Here is a 24467-nt window from a genome sequence, read left to right on the forward strand (position 1 = left end):
TTTGGAGGGATATGGGCCAGGTGCTGGCAGGTGGGACTAGATTGGGTTGGGATATCTGGTCAGCATGGACAGGTTGGACCGAAGGGTCTGTTTCCCTGCTGTACACCTCTATGACTCTATGTTGGACTGGGAGACAATGTAGGTTAGCAAGTCCGAGTGGTTGATAAACAAGTTTAATTATACACAAGAAAGCTGCAGAATATCAAAAGATCCACTCAGCCCATTAAGCATTTTCCTTCCACAGCAAGATATATTCACAAGGGAAAGCTCTGTACAAAAACTCACTGTCCTAAGAGGAACAACACAAGATGCTGAATATTCAAGGATTCATCTCAATACATCATAAATGTTGTGATGGTTCCTTACTCCACCATCCTTTCAGGCAGTGAGTTTCTAATACTCACAACCTCCTCTAAACCTCCCCTGAATTACTTCCAACTCAGATATGTTACATCCTTAAGGTAACAAATTGTACACAGGACTCCTTCCATCTCAAGCCAGATATATCTTCGAAAAATATTTTTAATGCCAGGCTTTTTTTTTGCAATGCAGTGAATGTGAAACCAAAGTCCAATCTGCTCTCTCAGGTACTTGTGAAACATAAGGTACTTGTGTACCCTATTGAAACAGGGAGTAACAACAACAATCTTAACACTCTTATAATATTAATAATAATTGTATTACTTATGAGGGATTTACCTTCTAGAAGATTTCTCCAAAGCAATAGGAAATTGGACTGTCAGAGCACAAAGATGGGAGCATTTGTGCTTTGGGGAAAGAAGTTGTATTTGATGGATGCAGGATTTTAAATGAGCATAAAGGACAAGTTACTGAGACCAAAAAATGCTGGAAATCAGTGGGTCAGGCAGCACCTGAGGAGAGAGAACAAGCTAACAGTTCGAGTCTAGATGATTCATCAGAGTTTAGAAGACAAACTATCAGCTCAGAATATGAAACTGGAGCGGGTAAGCTATGAAAGAGAATATTTCATTTTGTGTTCCCTGGATCTGAAATTGATTATCTCACAGTCAACTCTCATTGATCTCCATCTTCCCCAGTTTTGTCCACTTGCTTAATCAATCTGGGTCTTTCTTTAAAATTCTGCAGCCATTTGCACTACTTACTGCACCTCCTAATTTAGTACCATCTGCAAATCTGGATACACAACTCTCTATTCCCTTATCCAATTCACTAATGCATAGATATTGCAGAGGATGATTTCCAATTGACTTTAGAATGTTCCTAGAACAGATAAACAGAAGATTCTTGGTCCTTTGAGCCTATTCAATTAAATCAGGGCCGTTTATCCCTGAACAAGAAGAAGGGCTTATGCCCGAAACGTCGATTCTCCTGCTCCTCGGATGCTGCCTGGCCTGCTTTGGTTTTTCCAGCACCACATTTTTCAACTCTGGTACTCCAGCATCTGCAGTCCTTACTTTCTCCTCCTTAAAAAAAACTTGTTTTGAAATGTTCAATTCACTTGGTCTAAGCAGGATCTAAGATCGATTAATTAATAAGCACAGACTCTTTGGTCCAATTCGTCCATGCTAATCAAATATCTTAAATTAATTGAGTCCCATTTGCCAGCATTTGGCCCTCATCCCTCGAAAACCTTCCTATTCATATACCCATCCATATGCCTCTTAAATGTTGTAATTGTACCAGCCTCCACCACTTCCTTTGGCAGCTCAGTTCATACGCACACCACCCTGTGTGTGAAAAGGTTGCTCCTTAGGTCACTTTTATATTTTTCCCTTTGCACCTTAAACCAATGCCCTCTAGTTCTGGACTCCCCTACCCTGGGAGAAAGACTTTGGCTATTCACCTCATCAATGCCCCTCATGATTTTATAACCTCAAAAAGGTGACCCTTCAGCCTCTGACATTCCAAGGGGAAAAAAAACAGCTTATCCCTGTAGCTCAAATCTCTAACTAGCTGGTGAATAGAATTACAGAAGTAAGATTTTGAAAACTCAGATGGATTTGTACAGAAACACATGATTGTACTTTAGCTGTGAATAACATACACTGCAGTATAATGCCTCTTTTCTTAAGAAACAGAGGTATACAGTGTACCACAGTAATAGTCTGTCGTGCACAGAAACATACAGTCTTACAGAAGATCCATAAATTGCTACTACTAATGTTACAAAAGGGAAGTAGAATTAGAGTGAAATGTTAGCCAGAAAGCCATTAAAATAAACATTATTGTGGACAGTTCTAGGTGCAATATAGGAAAGGTGTGAATGTGGAAGCAATTGAAGGACGGGCTCCACGAATCAGAAACTTCACTTATGAGGATAGATTGAAGAGATTAGGAGTATTCTCCTTGGAGAGAAGAAGCATGAGAGGAGTTTTGATAGAGGTTTTCAAAATCATGAGAGGGCTGATACAGTAGCTAAGGAGAAGCTGTTCCCACTCGGAAAAAGAACAAGTACAAGGGTACATAGATTTGGGTGACTTGCAAACAAAGCAAGAGTGACGCGAGAAAAAAACTTTCTCACTCAGCGAATAGTCAGGGTACTGCTCGGAAATGTGGTGGAGGTAGGCTCAATTGAGGCATTCAAGAGGGAAGTTATTTGGATAGAATTAGTGTGGAGGGATGTGGGGGGATGTGGGGGAAAAGGCAGGAGATTGGTTCCAGGTAATAGAACCGCAGGCATGACTGGCTGAATGACATCCTTCTGCACAGTAACAATTCTGTCATTCCATTAATGTTTGATCAGAAAGCCATCTAAGCAGTGAATCCAATGAAAATTTCAGCTCTTCTACGCATGTTGACATTTCTTGTGAATGTTGTTAACAATTCCTGACAGGATGAGTAAAAAATCATAATTCTTGCAGGACCTACCAATTATTGAGCTCCTTCTGTGTGCATAAATGAGGGCAATGATTGAGCACAGTGATATTTTTTGGTTGCCCTTAATTGTCTCAAGGAGTCTGATGGTTTCTTGGGTTTGGCCTGTAAATGCAATGGCACAAGTTTTAGAATAGGGGATGAGAAAAATATATTCAGCCAACTGAAGCACACAGACCTCTCACCATGCTCTCAGTATAGGGCGATGGTGGAGTAGTGGTAATGTCACTCAAAATCCCAAAGTTCAGGCAAATCTTTTGGAGATGTGGGCCCAAATCACACCATTGTGGCTGGTGAAATATAAGTTGAATTAATAAATCTGGAATTGAAAGCTGTCACCATCTTTTTGTTTTATTATTGTGAGGGTGCCATTGGCCAGGCAAGCAATTATTGCCCAGTTAAGAGTCAACCATATTGCTGTGGGTCTGGAGTCCCATTTAGGTCAGACCACATAAAGATGCAGTTCCTTCCCTAAAGGACTTCAGTGAACCAGATATTCTTTTTTTCCTGACAATTGATTCATGGTCATCATTAGACTCTTAATTCCAGATTCTTTATTCAACTCAAATTCTACCAACTGCCATGATGGGATTTGAACCCATGTACTCAGAACATGGCCTGGGTCTCTAGATTAACAATCCAGCAATAATACCACTAGGCCATTGTCTCCCCCTCTGTTCATTAGTATGTGCTAGGGAGGGAAATTTGTCATTCTCACCACACCCACAACAACGTGACTAACTCTGAAATGGGCTTGCAAATCAACAACAGCTTCTTCAATAGATTAGTCACATTTATAATAATTAATTTTATGTGAAGTATTTCTCGAAGACGTAACTATGACCAGTGAAAGAGCAAACAGAGTTTGATTTCCTGTTACATAAATCACTGAAAATACTAATGCACTCATTCAGAATATAATCAAAAAAGCCAACAAAGGAGTTGGTCTTTATCTTAAGGAAGCTGGAATATTACAGGAACAGTTCCATTAACCAAACTGGTCAGTACCAGTGTTGTTTTAATATTCTTTAATGGGATGTGGGTATCACTTGCAAGCCAGCATTTGTTTCCCAGCTCTAGTTGTCTGCAGAGTGACTTGCTGGGCCATTTTGGAGTCAACCACATTGCTGTGGGTTTGGAGTCACGAGGAGAACAGACCAGGTAATGATGGCAGGTTTCCTTCCCTTGAGGGAGTCAGTTAATATGATGAGCCTTCTATGACAACTGGTGTTAGTTTAATGGTCACCATTTCTGAGACTCACTTTTGATTCTAGATTTTTTAAAAGTTCCACCAGCTGCTAAAATGAGATTTTCGACCCATGTTCACAGAGCATGGGCCTGGGCCACTGCATTACTAGTACAGAAATATTACTAACGACAGGTAACTTCTCCCATATGTTTTCACTTTAGTATATCAGACTACACTTAGGGGTGTTGTGGCACAGGAGGTAGTGTCCTTACCTCTTGGCTTAGGTCTCATCTGCCTCAGAGTGAGCCATAAACTGCCTGGAGAAGTTGTTTCAAAACAATTTTAAGCTAGCCACCCCAGTCAGTATGGGGTGAGGCCACTTATCTCTGGGTAGTGCATTTGAATCTCACATTGAGCGAGCAGCATCCTTTAAGAAGCCTGTAGTGCAATAATAATGTCCCAACCTCTGGGCCAGAGGATCTGGCTTCACGTTCCACCTGCCACAGAGATGTGGCGTAGCATGATTAAAATAATTATCACTTTACATGTTTTGCCTCCTTTGACATCCAGTTACATGATGTGCAAATGAAGTCAGGGTTATATTAAAAAAAAACGTTATCACTTACCAAATCCTTGGGGTCTGGAATGCAGTGCTTGGAAATGTGGTGGAGACAGGTTTAATTTACTGTCAGATGGCATTGGATGGTTATTTTAATAGCAATGACGCACAGGGATGTGGGGAAAAGGCAGGAGATTAGCATCACATAACAGAATTGGTACAGACATGATGGGCCAAATGACCTCCTCTTGCATTGTAACAATTCTGTGAGCTGAGGTGTACATATCTAGCTCGCCATTATGTGCATCTAAAAACACACTTCCTTCCTTTCTCTAAAGCTAATCCCTTCTTGCTTGATAAAGCTCCATAAGTATCAGGTGCCTTTTGGTATTCTGTCCAAATTATTGATGTTTTAGCTTTGACATTGAGAGCTTGCAGGTTGCTTGGATGTGGGGCCCATCACAGCTGAATCAATTTTATTATCCTTTGATATCCATTCCCTTTATGTACATTCCCATGGTGGAGGGAATCATGATCAGAACTGGGAGTGAGCTGCTCTCACCCCTCGCCCTGGGGACAATCTATTACAATGTTGCCTGAGCTCAGCCAGTATAGGGGTTGGAGCTGGGATTCACACAAAGGGGATTCATACAAAGCTTCAGTCAGGCATAGCCTTGTATAGATCTTGGTCGAGGTGAAGAACTGCATTTGGTTTTGAGCATTGATCTACATGAAAGCTATATTGGCTAATGAAAACTCACAAGTGTAAGTTTTAGTTTAGCTGTGGCACTTACACACCTGAGCCAGATCTACTTAAAAGGCCTGTAGCTCACCTTTCTTACATTCTTCCTTACTACAGTCCCCGTTATGTTGATCTGTCCCTCAATTCTATGCAGGCCTTTAACAAATAACCAAGGAATACTTGTACCGAAACAATAGAATGAAAGAATTTTGGTTGATAACACCTCATGCTTCCAGATGTCTCATTAATAAATTATTATTTGAGATCCAATGACCTACAATGGATGGAATCCTATTAATTAGTAAGACATTTACAGCCAAGTTTCCTGAGTAGGTTTACTGTCAGATGGCAGTGACAAAAGGGCATCACGGCAACATTGATGCAGTGGGCCCAGTGGCTCTGATATTGGTTGGTCCACCACAGGCAGCTGTGAGATGGTAGTGAAGAGATATCAGGCCAACACCAAGGATGGTGCCTTAAGGTCAGTGATTTCAATGCTGGTTGAGTACGTTGTAGACAGTGGTGAGGCACTGTAAAATACATGTGACAAAATCAAAATATGACATTGTATCATATTTACAAGCACATTATAATTTTGTGTTTTATCTTTGAACTAATGGGAAGATGTTTGATTATGATTTTGATCATTAATTAGTATCTTTCTTAATATCATACAGAGCCTTCCAAAGTCAGGAGTCCGGAACCTAAGTGGAGTTGTAATCTGAAGTGTTGTGATCACTATTGCCTTGCTATAGTAGGACTGCGTCAGTTCAAGAAGGCAACTCACCACTACCTTCACAATGGCAACTAGAGACAGATAGTAAATGCTGGCCTGCCAGCAGTGCCCACATCCCATGAGTGAATACAATTGGGTCTTCTTCTCCACTCCTCCTTGCTGAGGCGTCGGTACTGTTTTCAAACCTCAAAATGGAGTCAGTGTGAAATCGTTTGGAAAGCGCTGCCTTAGCATTTAATGGGTAGGATCTTGATGCAAAATAACAGCCTGTTAATGACACAATCCGCGTGTGCTGAATGATTAGTCAGTTCAGGGAATTAAGAGATAGGCCATGCATTATAAATCTCCAGAACTTGTTGGCCCCTTGAACAAAAGGTATCTTGGCATTAACTTCTCCACGATTTCTAAGAGCTTTCTGGAATTGCACTTGCTTTGCCTCTTGAAATTACCACAGAAATTAGGATTGGACGTCAATCAATACCAGGGAACCAGAAAGGTTAGCTGAGGGCAGAACCAGATATTTGGAACTATGGTACAATCACAAGTAATGAAACTTGGTTTTAAGAAGCACAGGAATGGTAGTTCCACATTCCTGGTTTAAAAGGCTATCAACTGAAACAGAGAGTGGGGATTAAAAAGGATTTCAATATTAGTTAATATGTAGAACAAAGAAGGTAAAATCTCACTGTTGGACTAAATTATGAACCTCTGTATGGGCAGCAGAGAACAAATGCCAGGACAACTTCCTGACAGGTGCAAAGATCTGTAAGGTGGAAATAGGGAATTTCAACTAATTCAAGAATAACTTGGATCAAATCAATGTAATAGGTAGAGAGAGAGTGATGAATTCAACAGATTTTTTTGTTACTATAAAGCAAATACAGAAAGAGAAGGAATTTGGTTTTAGGGATAAAATGTGGGCAGATGGAAAAGGTATCAATGGAAGAACATTTTCATGAAAGTGATTATAACTCTCTCTCTAAAGTAGGTGATCAATGGATGATGGTGCTTCACTGGAATAGCACTGTAGCAAACCCAAGACAGATGAATTGGCTCGGGACCATGGTGGTGTGTTAAAGCATCAGCCAATATGAAAGGTCAGGATCATTTTTGTGGACTGAACATATGTACAATCTCATTACAATGAAAATCAGTGGGCCAATAGTGTAAATCCAGCCTATCCCCAGAAATGGAAACAGACATATCGAGGAGGGGAAGGGATGGGCCAGAGATAGACCAGGTGAAGGTGAGAGTGAGGTGGAAATTGGAAGCAAACCTGACCAAACTTTTTCAATTCTGGGCGAGAGAGGGAAGCAGCACTGATGATATCATTGACATACTGGAGAAAGAGTTGAGGGAGGGGGCTTGAGTAGGACTGGGACAAGGGAAGTTTCATATAGCCCACAACAAGAGAAACATGGGTGGAGTCTATGTGGGTAACCATGGCCACATCTTTGATCTGAATAAATGGTTAAAGGGGAGTTAAAGGAGAAGTTGTGAGAAGAGAGACTGAAGGGGTGGTTGAGTCAGAAGCTCTTGTAACACTTAAGCAGTATACGGATATTCAGCAGTATTTAGATATTCACTTGCTTTGCCACAGCCTCCAGGGCATACAGACCAAAAGGATAATGCACTTAGTGTGGTCAAAACTTCATTGATGGTGAGGACACAATGGGCCAACTGGCTTCTTTCTGTGCCAAAATAATGATATAATTCATAACAGCATATGTAACTTTAGCTGACATGATAATTGCTAATGTACTGCCATACAAACATTTGGCTCTGATTTAAATCATTCGAACACATTCTTTGCACACAATAAAGTGTTGTTTGAGAATTCATCATGTAAGTTTTTTTTAAAGAAAACTTTCCAATTTTCTCTTTTTGCATCTTTTCTGTTTCTCTCTTAATTTACCTTTTCTTTCCCTCTCTTTATTTCACTTGCTGCACCAGAACTTAATTTACCCTCATGCACTGTCATCCATCAATAAAATTAAGAATTCAGAAAGAAACTAAGGTCAGTTGCTGGTAGCATTGTTCATTAAGGCCCAAGATGTCTAGTTGCCCTCAGTATGCCATCATCGTCTTACATTTCCAACAAGTTCTGGTAAAAGATATTTCCAAACTGATGGAGTGCATGGAAAAGCTTAAAGGTACATGTGATGAGATCTCCCACTCTAGTAAAATTTGACATAGGTATCGTCATCGTCCTTACAGCACCCAAGGATTTGTCCATGGGACTTGCATAAACTTATAGTTAATCGATTCCTTTGTTTGTTCATGAATTCAAGCCAAGTTATTTCATTTGGTGCCTTAAATTAATCAAACTTCCTCGTTTCTTATAAATCCTGAAGATAAAATTGCCTTCTTGTCCTTCAGTCTTTCAAGTTGAATTTATTTCTACTATCCAGGATGAATCACCAATCCATAATCCCTGAAATACCAGAATTGCTGTTGCTACACTACAGCAGTGATAATGTCAAGAGAAAATCAATTTCTGTGCAATATTTCGGGTTGGAGTGAGGTCGTGAAAGGCACTCTTAAGTCTTAAATTCTTTATTGAGTGGGCTGGGAAAATGCACAGTTCAAGCCCAAATGCAGAAACATTAAGTCAAAATAAGTGCACCTTGCAAATAGATTGGAAGGTGCTGGGGAGAGATATTGCAATTCGGAGGCATGAAATAGACCATAGACAATAGGTGCAGGAGTAGGCCATTCAGCCCTTTGAGTCTGCACCACCATTCAACATGATCATGGCTGATCATTCCTAATCAGTATCCTCTTCCTGCCTTATCTCCATAACCTTGATTCCACTATCTTTGAGAGCTCTATCCAACTCTTTCTTAAATGAATCCAGATTCTAGGCCTCCACTGCCCTCTGGGGCAGAGCATTCCACACAGCCACCACTCTGTGGGTGAAGAAGTTTCTCCTCATCTCTGTCCTAAATGGTCTACCCCGTATTTTTAAGCTGTGTCCTCTGGTTCAGCACTCACCCATCAGCGGAAACATGTTTCCTGCTGCCAGAGTGTCCAATCCTTTCATAATCTTATATTGAGGGGATCTCAATCAGATCCCCTCTCAGTCTTCTAAACTCAAGGGTATACAAGCCCAGTCGCTTCAGTCTTTCAATGTAAGGTAATCCCGCCATTCCAGGAATTGACCGAGTGAACCTATGCTGCACTCCCTCAATAACCAGAATGTCTTTCCTCAAATTTGGAGACCAGAACTGCACACAGTACTCCAGGTATGGTCTCACCAGGGCCCTGTACAGCTGCAGAAGCACCTCTTTGCTTCTATACTCAATTCCTCTTGTTATGAAGGCCAGCATGCTATTAGCCTTCTTCACTACCTGTACCTGCATGCTTGCCTTCATTGACTGGTGTACAAGAACACCCAGATCTCTTTGTACTGCCCTTTTACCTAAATTGATTCCATTGCGGTAGTAATCTGCCTTCCTGTTCTTGCCACCAAAGTGGATAACCCTAACACAGAACAAAATACAGAAACTAGGAGGAGTAGGCCATTCTGCCCCCTCAAGTCTGCTCTACCATTCAACATGATCCTCTTTCTTAACACTCCATACTTTCTCTCCATAACCTTTGATGACTTTAATATCTAAAGAATGTATCAATCTCTTTCTTGAGCCGACCTCCACAGCTTTCTAAATTCATCTAAAATCCGCACTTCATGAGAATTCTCCATTGATGAAGCTCAATGAAAAAATGTGGAAGGCCCCAGGAAGACAAATGATGAGGCACTTCCTGCATTGTGTTAGGTACACTTCTAATATACTTAATTGGCTGTAAAATGTCAGGATGTACTGAGGCTATGAAGCACTCTATATAAATGCAGGCCTTTTATTTAGTGATATGGGTACAGAACTGGCTCATGGATACAGAACTGGCTCAAAGGTAGAAGGCAGAGGGTGGTGGTGGAGGGTTGTTTTACAGACTGGAGGCCTGTGACCAGTGGAGTGCCATAAGGATCGGTGCTGGGCCCTCTACTTTTTGTCATTTACATTAATGATTTGGATGCGAGCATAAGAGGTACAGTTAGTAAGTTTGCAGATGACACCAAAATTGGAGGTGTAGTGGACAACGAAGAGGGTTAGCTCAGATTACAACAGGATCTTGACCAGATGGGCCAATGGGCTGAGAAGTGGCAGATGGAGTTTAATTCAGATAAATGCGAGAAGCTGCATTTTGGGAAAGCAAATCTTAGCAGGACTTATGGTAAGATCCTAGGGAGTGTTGCTGAACAAAGAGACCTTGGAGTGCAGGTTCATAGCTCCTTGAAAGCGGAGTCGCAGGTAGATAGGATAGTGAAGAAGGTGTTTGGTATGCTCTCCTTTATTGGTCAGAGTATTGAGTACAGGAGTTGGGAGATCATGTTACAGCTATACAGGACATTGATTAGGCTACTGTTGGAATATTGCATGCAATTCTGGTCTCCTTCCCCTCGGAAAGATGTTGTGAAACTTGAAAGGGTTCAGAAAAGATTTTCAAGGATGTTGCCAGGATTGGAGGATCTGAGCTACAGGGAGAGGCTGAACAGGCTGGGGCTGTTTTCCCTGGAGCGTCGGAGGCTGACGGGTGACCTTATAGAGGTTTACAAAATTATGAGGGGCATGGATAGGATAAATAGGCAAAGTCTTTTCCTGGGGTCGGGGAGTCCAGAACTAGAGGGCATAGGTTTAGGGTGAGAGGGGAAAGATATAAAAGACACCTTCAGGGCAACTTTTTCATGCAGAGGGTGGTCTGTATATGGAATGAGCTGCCAGAGGAAGTGGTGGAGGCTGGTACAATTGCAACATTTAAGAGGCATTTGAATGGGTATATGAATAGGAAGGGTTTGGAGGGATATGGGCCAGGTGCTGGCAGGTGGGACTAGATTGTGTTGGGATATCTGGTCGGCGTGGATGGGTTGGACCGAAGGGTCTGGTTCCATGCTATACAGCTTTATGACTCTATGTTGCATATATGACTTCATTCCTAACCATATAATATAACATGTTCTTGGACTCTCCTTTACTACTGGAGGGAAATGACAATATCAAAGTTTGAGGAGATCTACTTCATTTACTATTTTGATGCTTGGTTGCTGGAGAAGGAAGCACTTATCCATTTGCACTGCCAACGGGGAGGGTGGGTGTGCGAAGAGAAAGAGAAAGATTGCATTAATATGGCAGCTTTTACAACTCCAGGATTTTATAGCCAATGACGTACTTTTGACTGGTGTAACAGGTCACAACTCATTTGGTCATAAACCATTGTTCAGGTGAAACGTGTGGAGGAAAACTGAACATGGAATGACACACGGACATGCTGGAGAAACACCAAATTCTCCACATGTCTAAATCCATGGATGGGACAATCAAGCAGATATTGAAATGGTTGCTGGATCTTCCTAGCCCAGCTTTCCTCTCCATGTTCTGTCTGTGAAATACTTTACACCCAAGCGCGAAAGGTCACAATGTCCCAACGCCACTGTGCCTTCTTAGAAAGGTATATATTTTTTAACCTTCCATTAAATTCGTGAAAGCTTTGAAGAAAATCAGCACAGGCTCATTGCAGCACATCATCAATCCTTCATTCGCAGCGGTCAACGCATGGTGGAAGTATTTTTCTTGACAGTAGTAAGCTACCGATGCCTGAAATTAAAGTGGAAAATAAATTACAACTTACAAGCATAAAAGATACAATAATGAACAAAATGTTATACACTTTGATATAATTCCCAGTGAAAGAGTACATCACAGAATCTATAACTCAGAAACAGGCCATTCAGTCCATCTAGTTCTGGTGTTGCTCTAATTGAGTCTACTTCTATCAGCATATCAGTTCTGAGGAAGGGTCACTGTACCTGTAACGTTAACTCTGATTTTCTCCACAGATGCTGCCAGATATGCTGAGCTTTTGCAGTTTCTGTTTTTATTCCTTTCTCTGTCATGTGTTTACCCAGCATTTACTTGAACCAGCCCCATTTGACAAGGTACTTCACAAAAGGTTAAATCATAAGATAAGAGCTCGTGGTGTTGGACAGAATATATTGACATGCAAAGAAAACTGGCTAATAGGCAGGAAACAGCAAATGGGCATAAGAGATTATTTTCCAAATTGGCAAACTGTAACCAATGGAGTTCCACAGAGATCACTACTGTAACCGCAACTATTTACAAAATATACATTGAATGACTTGGAGGGAGGAAGTGAATGTACCTTAACCAAATTTGCAGACAGCACAAAATTAGGTGGAAAAGAAGTAGTCAAAGAAGTGTAAAAAAGTGGGGAAAATGTGAAGTTGTTCATTTTGGAAAGGAGAACAAAAGAACAGATTATTTAAATGAAGAAAAGCTGTAGAAAATTGCAACATAAAAGGACTTGGGGATGTGTTTGTGCACGAATTCTAATGTACAGGTGCAGCAGGTAATCAGGAAGGCTAATGGAATATTGGCCCTCATAGAATCATACAGCACAGAATCAGACCCTTCAATCCAACCCAGTACAGGCCGGCCAAATTTCCCAAACTAAACTAGTCTCATTTGTCTGTATTTGGCCCATATGCCTCTAAAACCTTCTTATTCATGTACCTGTCCAAATGTTTTTTCAATGGTATAACTGTACCTGCAAATACCACTTCCTCTGGGAGTTCATTCCACATATGAACCACCCTTTGTGTGAAAAACTTGCCCCTCAGGTCTCTCCTAAATATTTCACCTCTCACTTTAAAAACAGAAATCCCCTGGTCTGGATAATTTGCATCCCAGGCTGACATAGGAGGTGAAGCAGGAAATTGCAGGAGCTCTGACACAAACTTTGAGTTCTTCTCTGGCCACAAGGGAAGTCTGGAGAACTGGACGACAGCAAATGTGGTTCTACTTCTTAAAATAGGAAGTAGAGATGAAGTCTCACATCACTGGTAGGGAAACTACTGGAGAAAATTCTGAAGGAGCGAATTAACACCCCATTTGAAAAAGCGTGGGTTAATTAGGAATGGTCAACATGCCTTTGTCAGATGGAGGTCATTCCTAACAAATTTGTTAGAATTTTTTGAAAATGTGATCAAGAGTGTGAATGAGGTAAGTTCAGTCGATATAGTTTATGTGGATTTTAGCAAAACTTTTGACAAGGTTCCATATGGGAGACGGATTGAGAAGGTTTTAGCAATGGAATTCAGGGAAACTTGGGGAGATGGATGAGAAACTGGCTGAGTAATTTGACCCAAAGTGTAGTGGTTGAGGCTATTTGAGTGACTGGAGGCCAGTGTCCAGTGGTGTACCACAAAGATCAGTACTGTGATCAGTACTCTTATTGTTTGTTATATACATGAATGGTATAGATATAAATGTGGGGGGCATGTTAAACAAATTTGCAGATGACACCAAGATTGGTAAAGTGGTTAATAGCAAAGAAGATGGTTGTAGGTTACAGGAAGATATAGAGGGTTGGTCAGATGGCTCCTCAGACGCTGCCTGACCTGCTGTGCTTTTCCAGCACCACTCTAATCTTGGTCAGATGGGGAGGCCAGTGGCAGATGGTGTTTAATCCTGATAATTGCAAGGTGATGCACTTTCAAAGAAGAAACAAGATGAGTGAGTATTTAATGAATGGCAGGACACCGAGGAGCTGAGAGGAGCAGAGGGATCTTGGAGTAATTATTCACAGATCCTGAAGTCAGCAGATAATGTGAATAGGATAGTTAAGAAAGCATATAGGACACTTGCTGCCATCAGTCATGGCATAGAGTATAAGAGCAAGGAGGTAATGTTGGAGTTGTACAGAGCTTTGGTCAGACTACAACTGGAGTATTGTGTGCAGTTCTGGTCACCTCACTATAGGAAGGAAGCATGAGAGAGGGTACAGAGAAAGTTCACCAGAATGTTGCCTGGGATGGAGAAATTGACCTATAAAGAGGCACCAGATAGACTTGGACTGTTTTATCTGGTGCATGAGGGGGGATATTACTAAGATTTATAAGAATATGAGGGGTATGGACAGGGTGAATAGAGAGCAGATGTTCCCCATGGTTGAAAGGTCAATCACAAGAGGGAAAAGTTTTACTTTAAGGGGCAGGAGATTCAGAGGGGATTTGGGATAAATATTTTTCACTCAGCATGCGGTGGGAATCTGGAATGCACTGCCGGAAAGGTAGTTGAGGCTGGAAACCTTTAAAAAGAATTTGGATGATATCCTTGAATGTTATGATATTTGAAGTTATCAGACAAGTGCAGGAAATTGGGATTAGTGCATTTTTAGTGGTAAAAACAATGACTGCAGATGCTGGAAACCAGATTCTGGATTAGTGATGCTGGAAGAGCACAGCAGTTCAGGCAGCATCCAAGGAGCAGCGAAATCGACGTTTCGGGCAAAAGCCCTTCATCAGGAATAAAAGCATGTTGGTGCCGACTCGATAGACCTAAGGGCTTTTTCTGTGCTGTATGAATCTGTGAATTATACCAGGATTTGGATCAGAGATTGGAGGGACTGCTAGACCTGGCTCTAGGAAGTGAGATGAGTGAAGTGGATCATTTACAGAGCAATGATCATTAGAAGAAAGGAACAGGAGTAGGCCAATTACCCCCTCAAGCTCACTCCACCACTCAATAAGATCATTGCTGATCTGTAGCCTAACTCCATGTGTCTACCTTGAGCCCATATCCTTTGATACCATTGATTAATAAAAGCTTGACTATCTCAGATTTAAATTTGACAACTGAATTAGCATCAACTGCGACTTGAGGAAGAGAGTTCTTTCTAATGTCTCTCCTGATTGGCCTGGCCCTAATTCTTTAACTATTCCAGAATTTTCAACCAGTGGGAATAATTTATCTTTAACTACTAAATAAAAACCTAAAGAACTGTGGATGCTGTAAATCAGAAACAAAAACAGAAGTTGCTGAAAACGTTCAGTAGATCTGGCAGCATTTGTAAAGAGAAATCAAAGGGTCACCGGACTGGAAATGTTAATTCTGATTTTCCTTCACAGATGCTGCCAGACCCTGCTGAGTAACTTCTGTATTTGTTATCTTTATCTATCTTGCCTTTCCCTGTTAATATCCTGAAGACCGCAAATAGACCAACCCTTAAATCTCTAAATTCTAGAGAAATAGGATGAATTTACCTCATCTTTCCCCATAAGTTAACTCCTGAAGTCCAGATATCATCTTTGTGAACTTGTGTTTAACTTCTCCAAGGCCAAAATATCCTTCTCAAAGTGTGATGCCCAGATCTGGAAAAAATTGGCTTTTGAATAATTGCAGCATAACATCTGTATCCCTATACTTCAGCCCTTTAGACACGAAGGCCAGCATTCCATTAGCTTTCTTGAGTATTTTCTGCACCTATTCATGGCATTTTAAAGGGATATGCACCTGAACGCCCAAATCTCATTGAAAATCCATTATTTTTAAACTTTGTGCCTTTGAAACAAATACCTTGACGTATCCTTTCTTGGTCCGAAATGGACACCCTCACACTTGCCTATGTTAAAATAATCGGAGAAAGTGAGGACTGCAGATGCTGGAAGGGCTTATGCCCGTAACGTCGATTCTCCTGCTCCTCCGATGCTGCCTGACCTGCTGTGCTTTTCCAGCACCACACTCAGATCAAACGATTTACAGGTAAAACTTTAACAAAACAATGTGTTATCATAGAGTCATATAGATGTACAGCATGGAAACAGACCCTTCATGCTGATCAGAGATCCTAAATCAATCTAGTCCCATTTGCCAGCACTTGGCCCATATACCTCTAATCCCTTCCTATTTATGTACCCATCCAGAAGCCTTTTAAATGTTATAATTGTACCAACCTCCACCATTTCCTCTGGCAACTCATTCCATACACATACCACCTTCTGTGTGAAAAAGTTGCCCCTTAGGTCCCTTTTAAATCTTTCCCCTCTCACCTTAAACCTATGGCCTCTAGTTCTTGACTCCCCCACCCTGGGAAAAGACCTCGTATATTTAACCTATCATTGAAGAGATAGTTCAGTCAATGTTTCCATGAAGGGGAAAAGTGGGGCAAACAAATCCAGAGTTCCCTGGGTGACAAAAGGTAAGAATTGTGAAGAAGAAAAAGGCATGTTTATGACAGATGTCAGATACAATCAAAACCGAGGCTGAATAGAAAAGCTCAGAGGAGAATTGTAGAGGAAAACAAGAGAAGCAAAGAGAGAATAAAAACATACGCTGACAGTTAACATAAAAAACAATTATCACTTTGTAGAACATAGAACAGTACAGCACAGTATAGGCCCTTCCACCCTTGATGTTGTGCCAACATTTTATCCTACTTTAAGATCAAAACAAACCTACATACTCATTTTACTATCCCCCATGTGCCTATATAAGAGTTGCTTAAATGTCCCAAATGTATCTGACTCGACTACCACCGCTGGGAGTGCATTTCACGCACCCCCTATTCTCTGTGTAAAGAAGCTATCTCTGACATCTCCCCAAAACCTTTCTCCAATCACCTTAAAATTATGCCTCCTCATGATAGCCATTTCTGCCCACGGAAAATGTCTCTGGCTATCCACTCTATCTATGCCTCTCATTATCCTGTACACCTCTATCACGTCACCTCTGATCCTTCTTTGTTCCAATAAGAAAAGCCTTAGCACCCTCAACCTTTCCTCATAAGACATGCCCTCCACTCCAGGCAGCATCCTGGTAAATCTTCTCTGCACCCTCTCTAAAGCTTCCACATCTTTCCTATAATCAGGCGACCAGAACTGAACACAATATTCCAAGTGTAGTATTATGTATTATTCCAAGTATATTACTATTCCAAGTAATACTGAGATATAGGCTACTAGACTAGATAGGATTGAGGTGCATAAGGAGGAGGTGTTAGCAATTCTTGAAAGTGTAAAAATAGATAAGTCCCCTGGGCTGGATGGGATTTATCCTAGGATTCTCTGGGAAGCCAGGGAAGAGATTGCTAAGCCTTTGGCTTTGATCTTTATGTTGTCATTGTCTACAGGAATAGTGCCAGAAGACTGGAGGATAGCAAATATTGTTCCCTTGTTCAAGAAGGGGAGTCAAGACAACCCTGGAAATTATAGACCCATGCACCTTACATCAGTTGTGGGTAAAGTGTTGGAAAGGGTTATAAGAGATAGGACTTATGATCATCTGGAAAGGTATAAGTTTATTAGGGACAGTCAACACAGTTTTGTGAAGGGTAGGTCATGCCTCACAAACCTTACTAAATTCTTTGGGAAATTGACCAAATGGGTGGATGAGAGTAACGCAATTGATGTGGTGTATATGGATTTCAGTAAGGCATTTGATAAGGTTCCCCTTGGTCGACTATTGCACAAAGTACAGAGGCATGGGATTGAGGGCAGTTTAGCAGTTTAGATCAGAAATTGGCTAGCTGAAAGAAGACAGAAGGTGGTGTTTGATGGGAAATGTTCATCCTGGAGTTCAGTTACTAGAGGTCTACCACAAGAATCTGTTTTTGGATCACTGTTGTTTGTCATTTTTATAAATGACCTGGATGAGTACGTAGAAGGATGGGTTAGTAAATTTGCGGATGACGCTAAGGTCGGTGGAATTGTGGATAGTGACAAAGGATGTTGTAGGTTACAGAGAGACATAGATAAGCTGCAGAACTGGCTGAGAGGTGGCAAATGGATTTTAATGCAGAAAAGTATGAGGTGATTCACTTTGGAAGGAGTAACAGGGATACAGAGTACTGGGCTAATGGTAAGATTCTTGATAATGTAGATGAACAGAGAAATCTCGATATCCAGGTCTATAGATCCTTGAAAGTTGCCACCCAGGTTAATGGGGTTGTTAAGAAGGCATACGGTGTGTTAGCTTTTATTGGTAGATATATTGAGTTTCAGAACCATGAGATCATGCTGCAGCTGAACAAAACTCTGGTGCGGCCACATTTGGAGTATTGCGCTTAGTTCTAGTCGCTGCATTATAGGAAGGATGTGAAAGCTTTGGAAAGGGTTCAGAGGAGACTTAATAGGATGTTGCTTGGTATGGAGGGAAGGTTTTATGAGGAAAGGCTGGGGAGATTGAGACTGTTTTTATTAGAGAAAAGAAGATCGAGAGGTGACTTAATTGAAACATACCAGAATCAGAGGGTTAGATAGGTTGGACAGTGAGAGCTTTTTTCCTTGGATGGCAATGGTGATGAGGGGACATAGCTTTAAATTGAGAGGTGATAGATATAGGACAGATGTCAGAGGTAGTTTCTTTACTTAGAGAGTAGAAGGGCACTACCTGCAACAGTAGTAGATTCGCTAACTTTAAGGGCATTTAAATAGTCATTGGATAGGCATATGGTTGACAATGGAATAGTGTAGGTTAAATGGACTTCAGATTGGTTTCACAGGTTAGCACAACATCAAGAGCTGAAGGGCCTCTACCGAGCTGTATTGTTCTGTGTTCTATGTGTGGTCTAGCCAAGGCTTTGTGGAGCTGCAGCGTAACCTCGCGGCTTTTAAACTCAAACACCTCCCCCCCCCACCGCTAATGAAAGCCAACATACATATGCCTTCTTTTTTTGTAAATATATTAATTAGCAAATTTTTTTAACTTTACAAACATATAAAATTATTGAAAAATACAATCAATAACAAATATCAATATAAAGAAAACAAAAAAAAAAATACAACTACTGTCTCCTAACTATTAACCTACCCTCTAATACAAAACAAACCCTAACACTGTGCAAAGCAACACCAAAAAAAGAAAGAAAACCAAAAAAAAAAAAACAGGATACAGCACAGCTATGCTCAGCGCAAAGCTCTGGAAACAGAGCAACAGGAGCATTGTATATATACCTTTATTAAATCAGGAGACCCCCTCCAGGGCCCAGGGCTTGACAAATTCAGCCATCCTGGTTAAACAAATGCCCTAGTTAAGACAACTGACAAATCTGTTTCCAAATAACTCAAGTAGGGCTGCCATGTCTTATAAAAATGGTCTGTTGAGTGATGCACCATGTTTGGAAAACAGTCCAAGGGAATGTGCTCCATAATTAATTTCTGCCATCCCAGCAAGCCCAGTGGGTTCTCAGACACCCAGTTCATCAGAATATTCTTCCGTGCACAGTATGCAAGAATATTAAATAGTTTCTTCCCATGCCCGTCTAAAGATGGTAAATGCGGTAGACCCAAGAGGAGAGATATCAGGTCTACTTTGACTTCAGTCCTCAATACCCTCCCTATCTCTCCCGCCACAGCGCTCCAATAAACACTGAGCCCATGGCATGTCCAGAAGCAATGGGTAAGAGTACCTACACTTATTTTACATTTGGGGCACACTGAAGATGCCCCTTTTTTAAACTTTGCCAGACGGTCTGGTGCCAGTTGAGCCCTGTTCAGAACTTTTAACTGCGTAGCGCATGTCCTGTTACAGATTGAGATCTTTCGAGTATTCTTCCATATGTTCTCCCATATTTCAGAAGAGAACTCCACAAATCGGTTAACATCCTGCCAGGCCCTGCCACCCAGCAGGAATAGAGGGCACTAACCGAAAGGGTGCTTGTGGAACGTAGCAACCTCTCTGTATTGGGCTTATAGGTCTTAGTGAAAAGCGTAGTCTTCTTCTGGGTGAAATCCCTAACCTCAAAAAAACGGAAAAGATCTCTGCTGGGTAACCTGTATTTGCAGCTCAGTTGCTCAAAAGACATCATAACCTCCCCCTCAAACAAGTCTCCCAAACTAGAAACTCCTCTCGCTGCCCATAGTTTGAACCCTGTGTCCATCATCCCTGGTCGGAATGCTGGCATGCCAACTATAGGTGTAAGTGGCGAAGTCTTGGATAAACAACCCTCACTCTAACGCATCGCCCTCCAAGCCGGACTGTACTAATGATAATGGGGTTCCGGCTGTGGTCCATAACTGTCCTCATCTTATCCATGAACAACAGGTTCATAAGAGGGCACTTTGCCTGGGAGGCCTCGATATCCAGCCATATTGAGTTTGGATCGTTACCTACCCAATCACAGACAAAGGACACCAAGAAACTCAATTGATATCTCCTGATGTCTGGGAAATCAACCCCTCCCCCTCCTTGAGGCAACTGCAATTTAGTAAGTTTGATGAGGGGCCGCCCACAAAGGAACCAAACCACCCCAAAAGCTTCCGCAGCGTTGACCTGGGAAACATTATAGGAAGCATGCGCATGGGATAAAGCAAACGAGGAAGAACATTCATCTTAATGAGAGATATTCGGCCCAGCCATGAAATTGGAAGAGCCTCCCAACTCTGGAGATCTCGTCTAATATTGTCGAGCAAGTGAGCAAAGTAAGTCCGAAATAACAGATCAAACTTGGGGGTAATAAAAATGCCTAGGTATCGGAACCCTGCCAGCAACCACTTAAAAGGGAACTTAGGGCCACCTTCAACTTCTGGTACATCCTTAAGGATCCCCAAAGGCATAGCCTCTGATTTTGCAAAGTTAATCTTATATCCTGAAATCAAATGGGGTATGGAGGTCATCGGGTTCGATAAAAACAGAAGGACATCATCCGCATCTCGTGTAATCTTGTGTGCCCTCAATCCCACTTCCGGAGCGGTTATGTGGAAGTTCTGACGAATGTCTTCTGCCTGCGGCTCTACCATCAATGTAAACAACAGCGGTGAGAGGGGGCAGCCTTGCCGACTACCCCTACCAATCCTAAAATTCCCAGACTTCACCCATTGATGATGACCGCGGCCAGAGGGTGGTGATGGAGGAGGCCAAGGACCTGCATGTCCTTGGCGGAGTGGGAGGGGGAGTTAAAGTGTTAACTCCACCCACTCCGCCAAGGACATGCAGGTCCTTGGCCTCCTCCATCGCCAGACTATGGCAACGTGACGCCTGGAGGAAGAGCGCCTCATCTTCCGCCGAGGAACCTTCCAACCACAAGGGATGAATGCAGATTTCTCCAACTTTCTCATTTCCCCTCACCCTATCTCAGTCCCAACCCTCTGACTCAGCACCGCCTTCTTGACCTGCAATCTTCTTCCCGACCTCTACGCCCCCACCCCCTCTCCGGCCTATCACCCTCACCTTAACCTCCTTCCACCTATCGCATTCCCAACGCCCCTCCCCCAAGTCCCTCCTCCCTACCTTTTATCTTAGCCTACTTGGCACACCCTCCTCATTCCTGAAGAAGGGCTTATGCTCGAAATATCGATTCTCCTGCTCCTTGGATGCTGTCTGACCTGCTGCGCTTTTCCAGCAACACATTTTTCAGCATATAAAACCTCTACCCACCTAGCAACGACTCCACCAAACCCAAACCGTTCCAAGATATAAAAAAGATACGGCCATTCCACCCGGTCAAATGCTTTCTCTGCATCTAAGGAAACCAACAACCCCTGAATCAATTGTTGCTGTCAAATTTGGACCACATTCAGCAACCTTCTAATATTATTGGAGGACCTACAGCTCCTTATAAAGCCTGTCTGGTCCTCTTTAATAATATGGGGCAACACCCTTTCCAATCTCAGTGCCAGGATGTTGGACAGAATGTTGAAATTTGAATTTAAATAGAGATATGGGCCTGTATGAGGCACAATCCTTCTTAAGAATTAAGGAAATATTAGCTTCTCTCAAAGATGGTGGTAGGCATTCATGCATATAGGAGTGATTGTACATCTCCAACATCGGCCCTGACAAAATCCCCATAAACTCTTTATAAAACTCACCCGGAAGATCATCAGGGCCAGGTGCTTTCCCACTCTGAAGTTGCCTAGCTGCCTCCTGTATTTCCTGAACTGTCAAGGGGGCCATTAAGGAGAGAGGCCTGTTCCAAGGTTACACCTGAGAGATCCAGGTTCTTAAAAAAGGTCTCCATTTTAGCCCTCCTGTCTTTGCAACCTTCAGACCAATACAATTCAGAGTAAAAGCTCCGAAAAGCCTCATTAATCGTTTTAGCATTGTATGTAAGGACCCTGGCACTGTCTCTGATTGCAGAAATGGATTGGGAGCACGCTTTTTCCTAGTCAGGTATACCTCCCTGGCCTATCCCCATATTTGAACAGCCTCTGTCTAGCAAAAGCAAGTTCTTTCTTTGCATTTTGTGTCAGTATTGAATTTAAGGCAGCCCGGAGGGCCGTGATCCGCTGTAGCTTAGTCACCGAAGGCCGCGCAAAATGTACTGCCTTGGCAGCTTTCAACCACGTCTCAAGTAGATGCTGTTGTTCCTCCTTCTGTCGTTTCCGGCTTGCTGAATAGGAAATAGCTAATCCCCTAGCAAAGGCTTTAGAAGTCTCCCACAGCATAGCCGTGCTGGAGGTGATAGTCAGGAATTTCTGAAACTCCTTCAAAAAGTATTCCACAAATTTGGAATCCTTAAGGAGAAAAGGGTCTAAATGCCAGTGCGCAAACCTAGCCCTTCACTCTTGGCCTTAACCTCCAAATATACTACCACGTGATCAGAGGTAGCTATATTCCCAATTTTACAACCGATAATCGAATCCAGAAGGGCTGAGGAAGCCAGAAGGAGGTCAATCCTCGTGTGACATTTATGTGGGTTTGAAAAAAAAGGTGAAGTCCTTGCCGGTAGGGTGAAGACATCTCCAAATACCCACCAGCCCCAAGTCCTCGCATAAGTCAACCACCTGCTTAGCCTGCAAAGAAATAGTTGGGGGCCCACAAGGCATCCTGTCCACTGTCGGATCCAAAAGACAATTGAAATCCCCCCCCCTACAATAATGTGCCGTGTTCCAAAAGCACTCAACTTAGAGAAAGCGCTAATCAAACATTTGAGGGGATGCCCCGGAGGACAGTAGACATTTAAAATGCCATATTCCTCCCCATGCATCAGGGCTTTAAGTATCACAAACCTACTCATCTTTCACCTGCTCTAATAATGTGAACGGAAGATTTTTCTGGATAAGTACTGCTATTCCCCTACTTTTAGTAGTAAAGGATGAAAAGAATACCCAGTCATAACCCCCCAGTTGTAATTTAGGTGTTCACCATCATCAAGATGGGTTTCCTGCAAAAATGCGATATCAACCCTTTCCCTCTTAAGGATAGAAAGCACTTTTTTCCTTTTAACAGGCGAATGACTTCCCTTAATGTTCCAGGTACACCATTTAATAAGACACTTAGCCAAATCCCCTTTCAGACACCCTTGAACCCCTTGGAGGGAGAACCCTGCTTACAAAGCGCTGAGCATAAGTAAATAAAATAAAGACTCAGAATCGAAAAACTATATATGCAAAAACTATTCTACCATAACGATAAACAACTATTACTAACAAAAAATTACAAAGAAAACCAACTACAAAACCTTGATTGGAAGACTCTTGCCCCTGTCGGTAGGGGGGCTCTCACCCGACCTATCCCTTCCTTCACAGCTCCTTCAAACCCAGACTGTGCCCCAGCCTTAGGCCAGAAAAAAAACCAAGGAGATTATCCTTAAATCAACAGAAAAAAGACAAAGTCAAGATCCCTGGCTTCATGTCACCCCTACTTGTGACCAAAAGAGAAACAGAACAAACAAATAAAAGGGGTAGAGACAACAAAAAACATCCACAAAATTTCCCATCAGAAAATCCAGCTTTATTAAAAAAAATAAGCCTTTCCCCCCTTTCCGAAAAGGAAATTATTAGGGAGAAAGAAAGGAATTTAAAAAAAGGGAAAACATGGGAAAAGATAGAAAAGCGAACAAACATTAACCATATTCTTCAGGCCAATCCATCTATTTTAAAGTGTCCACAAAGTTTTTAGCCTTATCCGCCCAGTCAAATGTATAAACTGAGTCCTCATGGCTAAACCGAAGCACTGCGGGGTATCTCATGGAGTACTTGATGCCCAGGTTCCTCAGCCTCTTTTTAACTTCATCGAAGGACTTCCTCTTTCGAATTACAGCTGCAGAGAAATCCTGGAAAAACATGATTTTTGAACCCTTTGTACAGTAGTGCCTGCGGATCTTTTCCCAGGGATCTGGAAGCTTCCATGACTTTTTGCTTATTCTTATATGAATGGAAGTGTGCTAGGACCGAGCGGAGGTGCTGCACTGGGCCTGACCTGTGCACTGTAACCAGATAAACCCTTTCAGTCTGAAGCCTGCTGGACTCGATGTGAAGGCCCAAAGACTTCAGCAGCCAGCTTTCAAAGAAGCTGACTGGTTGCTCACCTTCCTCACCTTCAGGGCGCCTGACAATTCGGAGATTTATCCTCCGACCTCGATTTTCGAAGTCTTCGATACAGTTTCGCAAGGCCTGCACCTCTCGCTCCACCACCTGAATCTGACTGGATGAGGACTTCCGAGGCCTTATATCGACCCTCCACCTCCTCTAGCCCCTCCACGAGGCCCTGGACCTCCTGCTCATGCTTCTGCAGCATGGATACGATAGATTGGACCTGGGCACGAATCTCCCCATGGATCTCCTCAATCGCAGCCTCAACTTTCAAGG

At 42.2% G+C, this 24467-nt stretch overlaps 1 protein-coding gene across 1 annotated transcript in view; it reads right to left on the reverse strand.

The window, feature by feature from the left end:
* The window catches only part of ttc21a (tetratricopeptide repeat domain 21A), a 137036-nt gene that overhangs the window by 105547 nt on the left and 7022 nt on the right, over nucleotides 1–24467 (reverse strand). The window contains exons 2-3 of the mRNA XM_087987769.1: nucleotides 11604–11733; nucleotides 2851–2961 (exon numbers count right to left, since the gene is read on the reverse strand). Of these exons, the coding sequence (XP_087843895.1) occupies nucleotides 2851–2961; nucleotides 11604–11733 (241 nt within the window). The remainder of the gene's footprint in view (nucleotides 1–2850; nucleotides 2962–11603; nucleotides 11734–24467) is intronic.

Source organism: Chiloscyllium plagiosum, unplaced genomic scaffold, assembly GCF_037043375.1.
Source record: "Chiloscyllium plagiosum isolate Xiang-an unplaced genomic scaffold, Cpla_swu_hap1 HiC_scaffold_5, whole genome shotgun sequence".
NCBI classification, from domain to species: Eukaryota; Metazoa; Chordata; class Chondrichthyes; order Orectolobiformes; family Hemiscylliidae; genus Chiloscyllium; species Chiloscyllium plagiosum.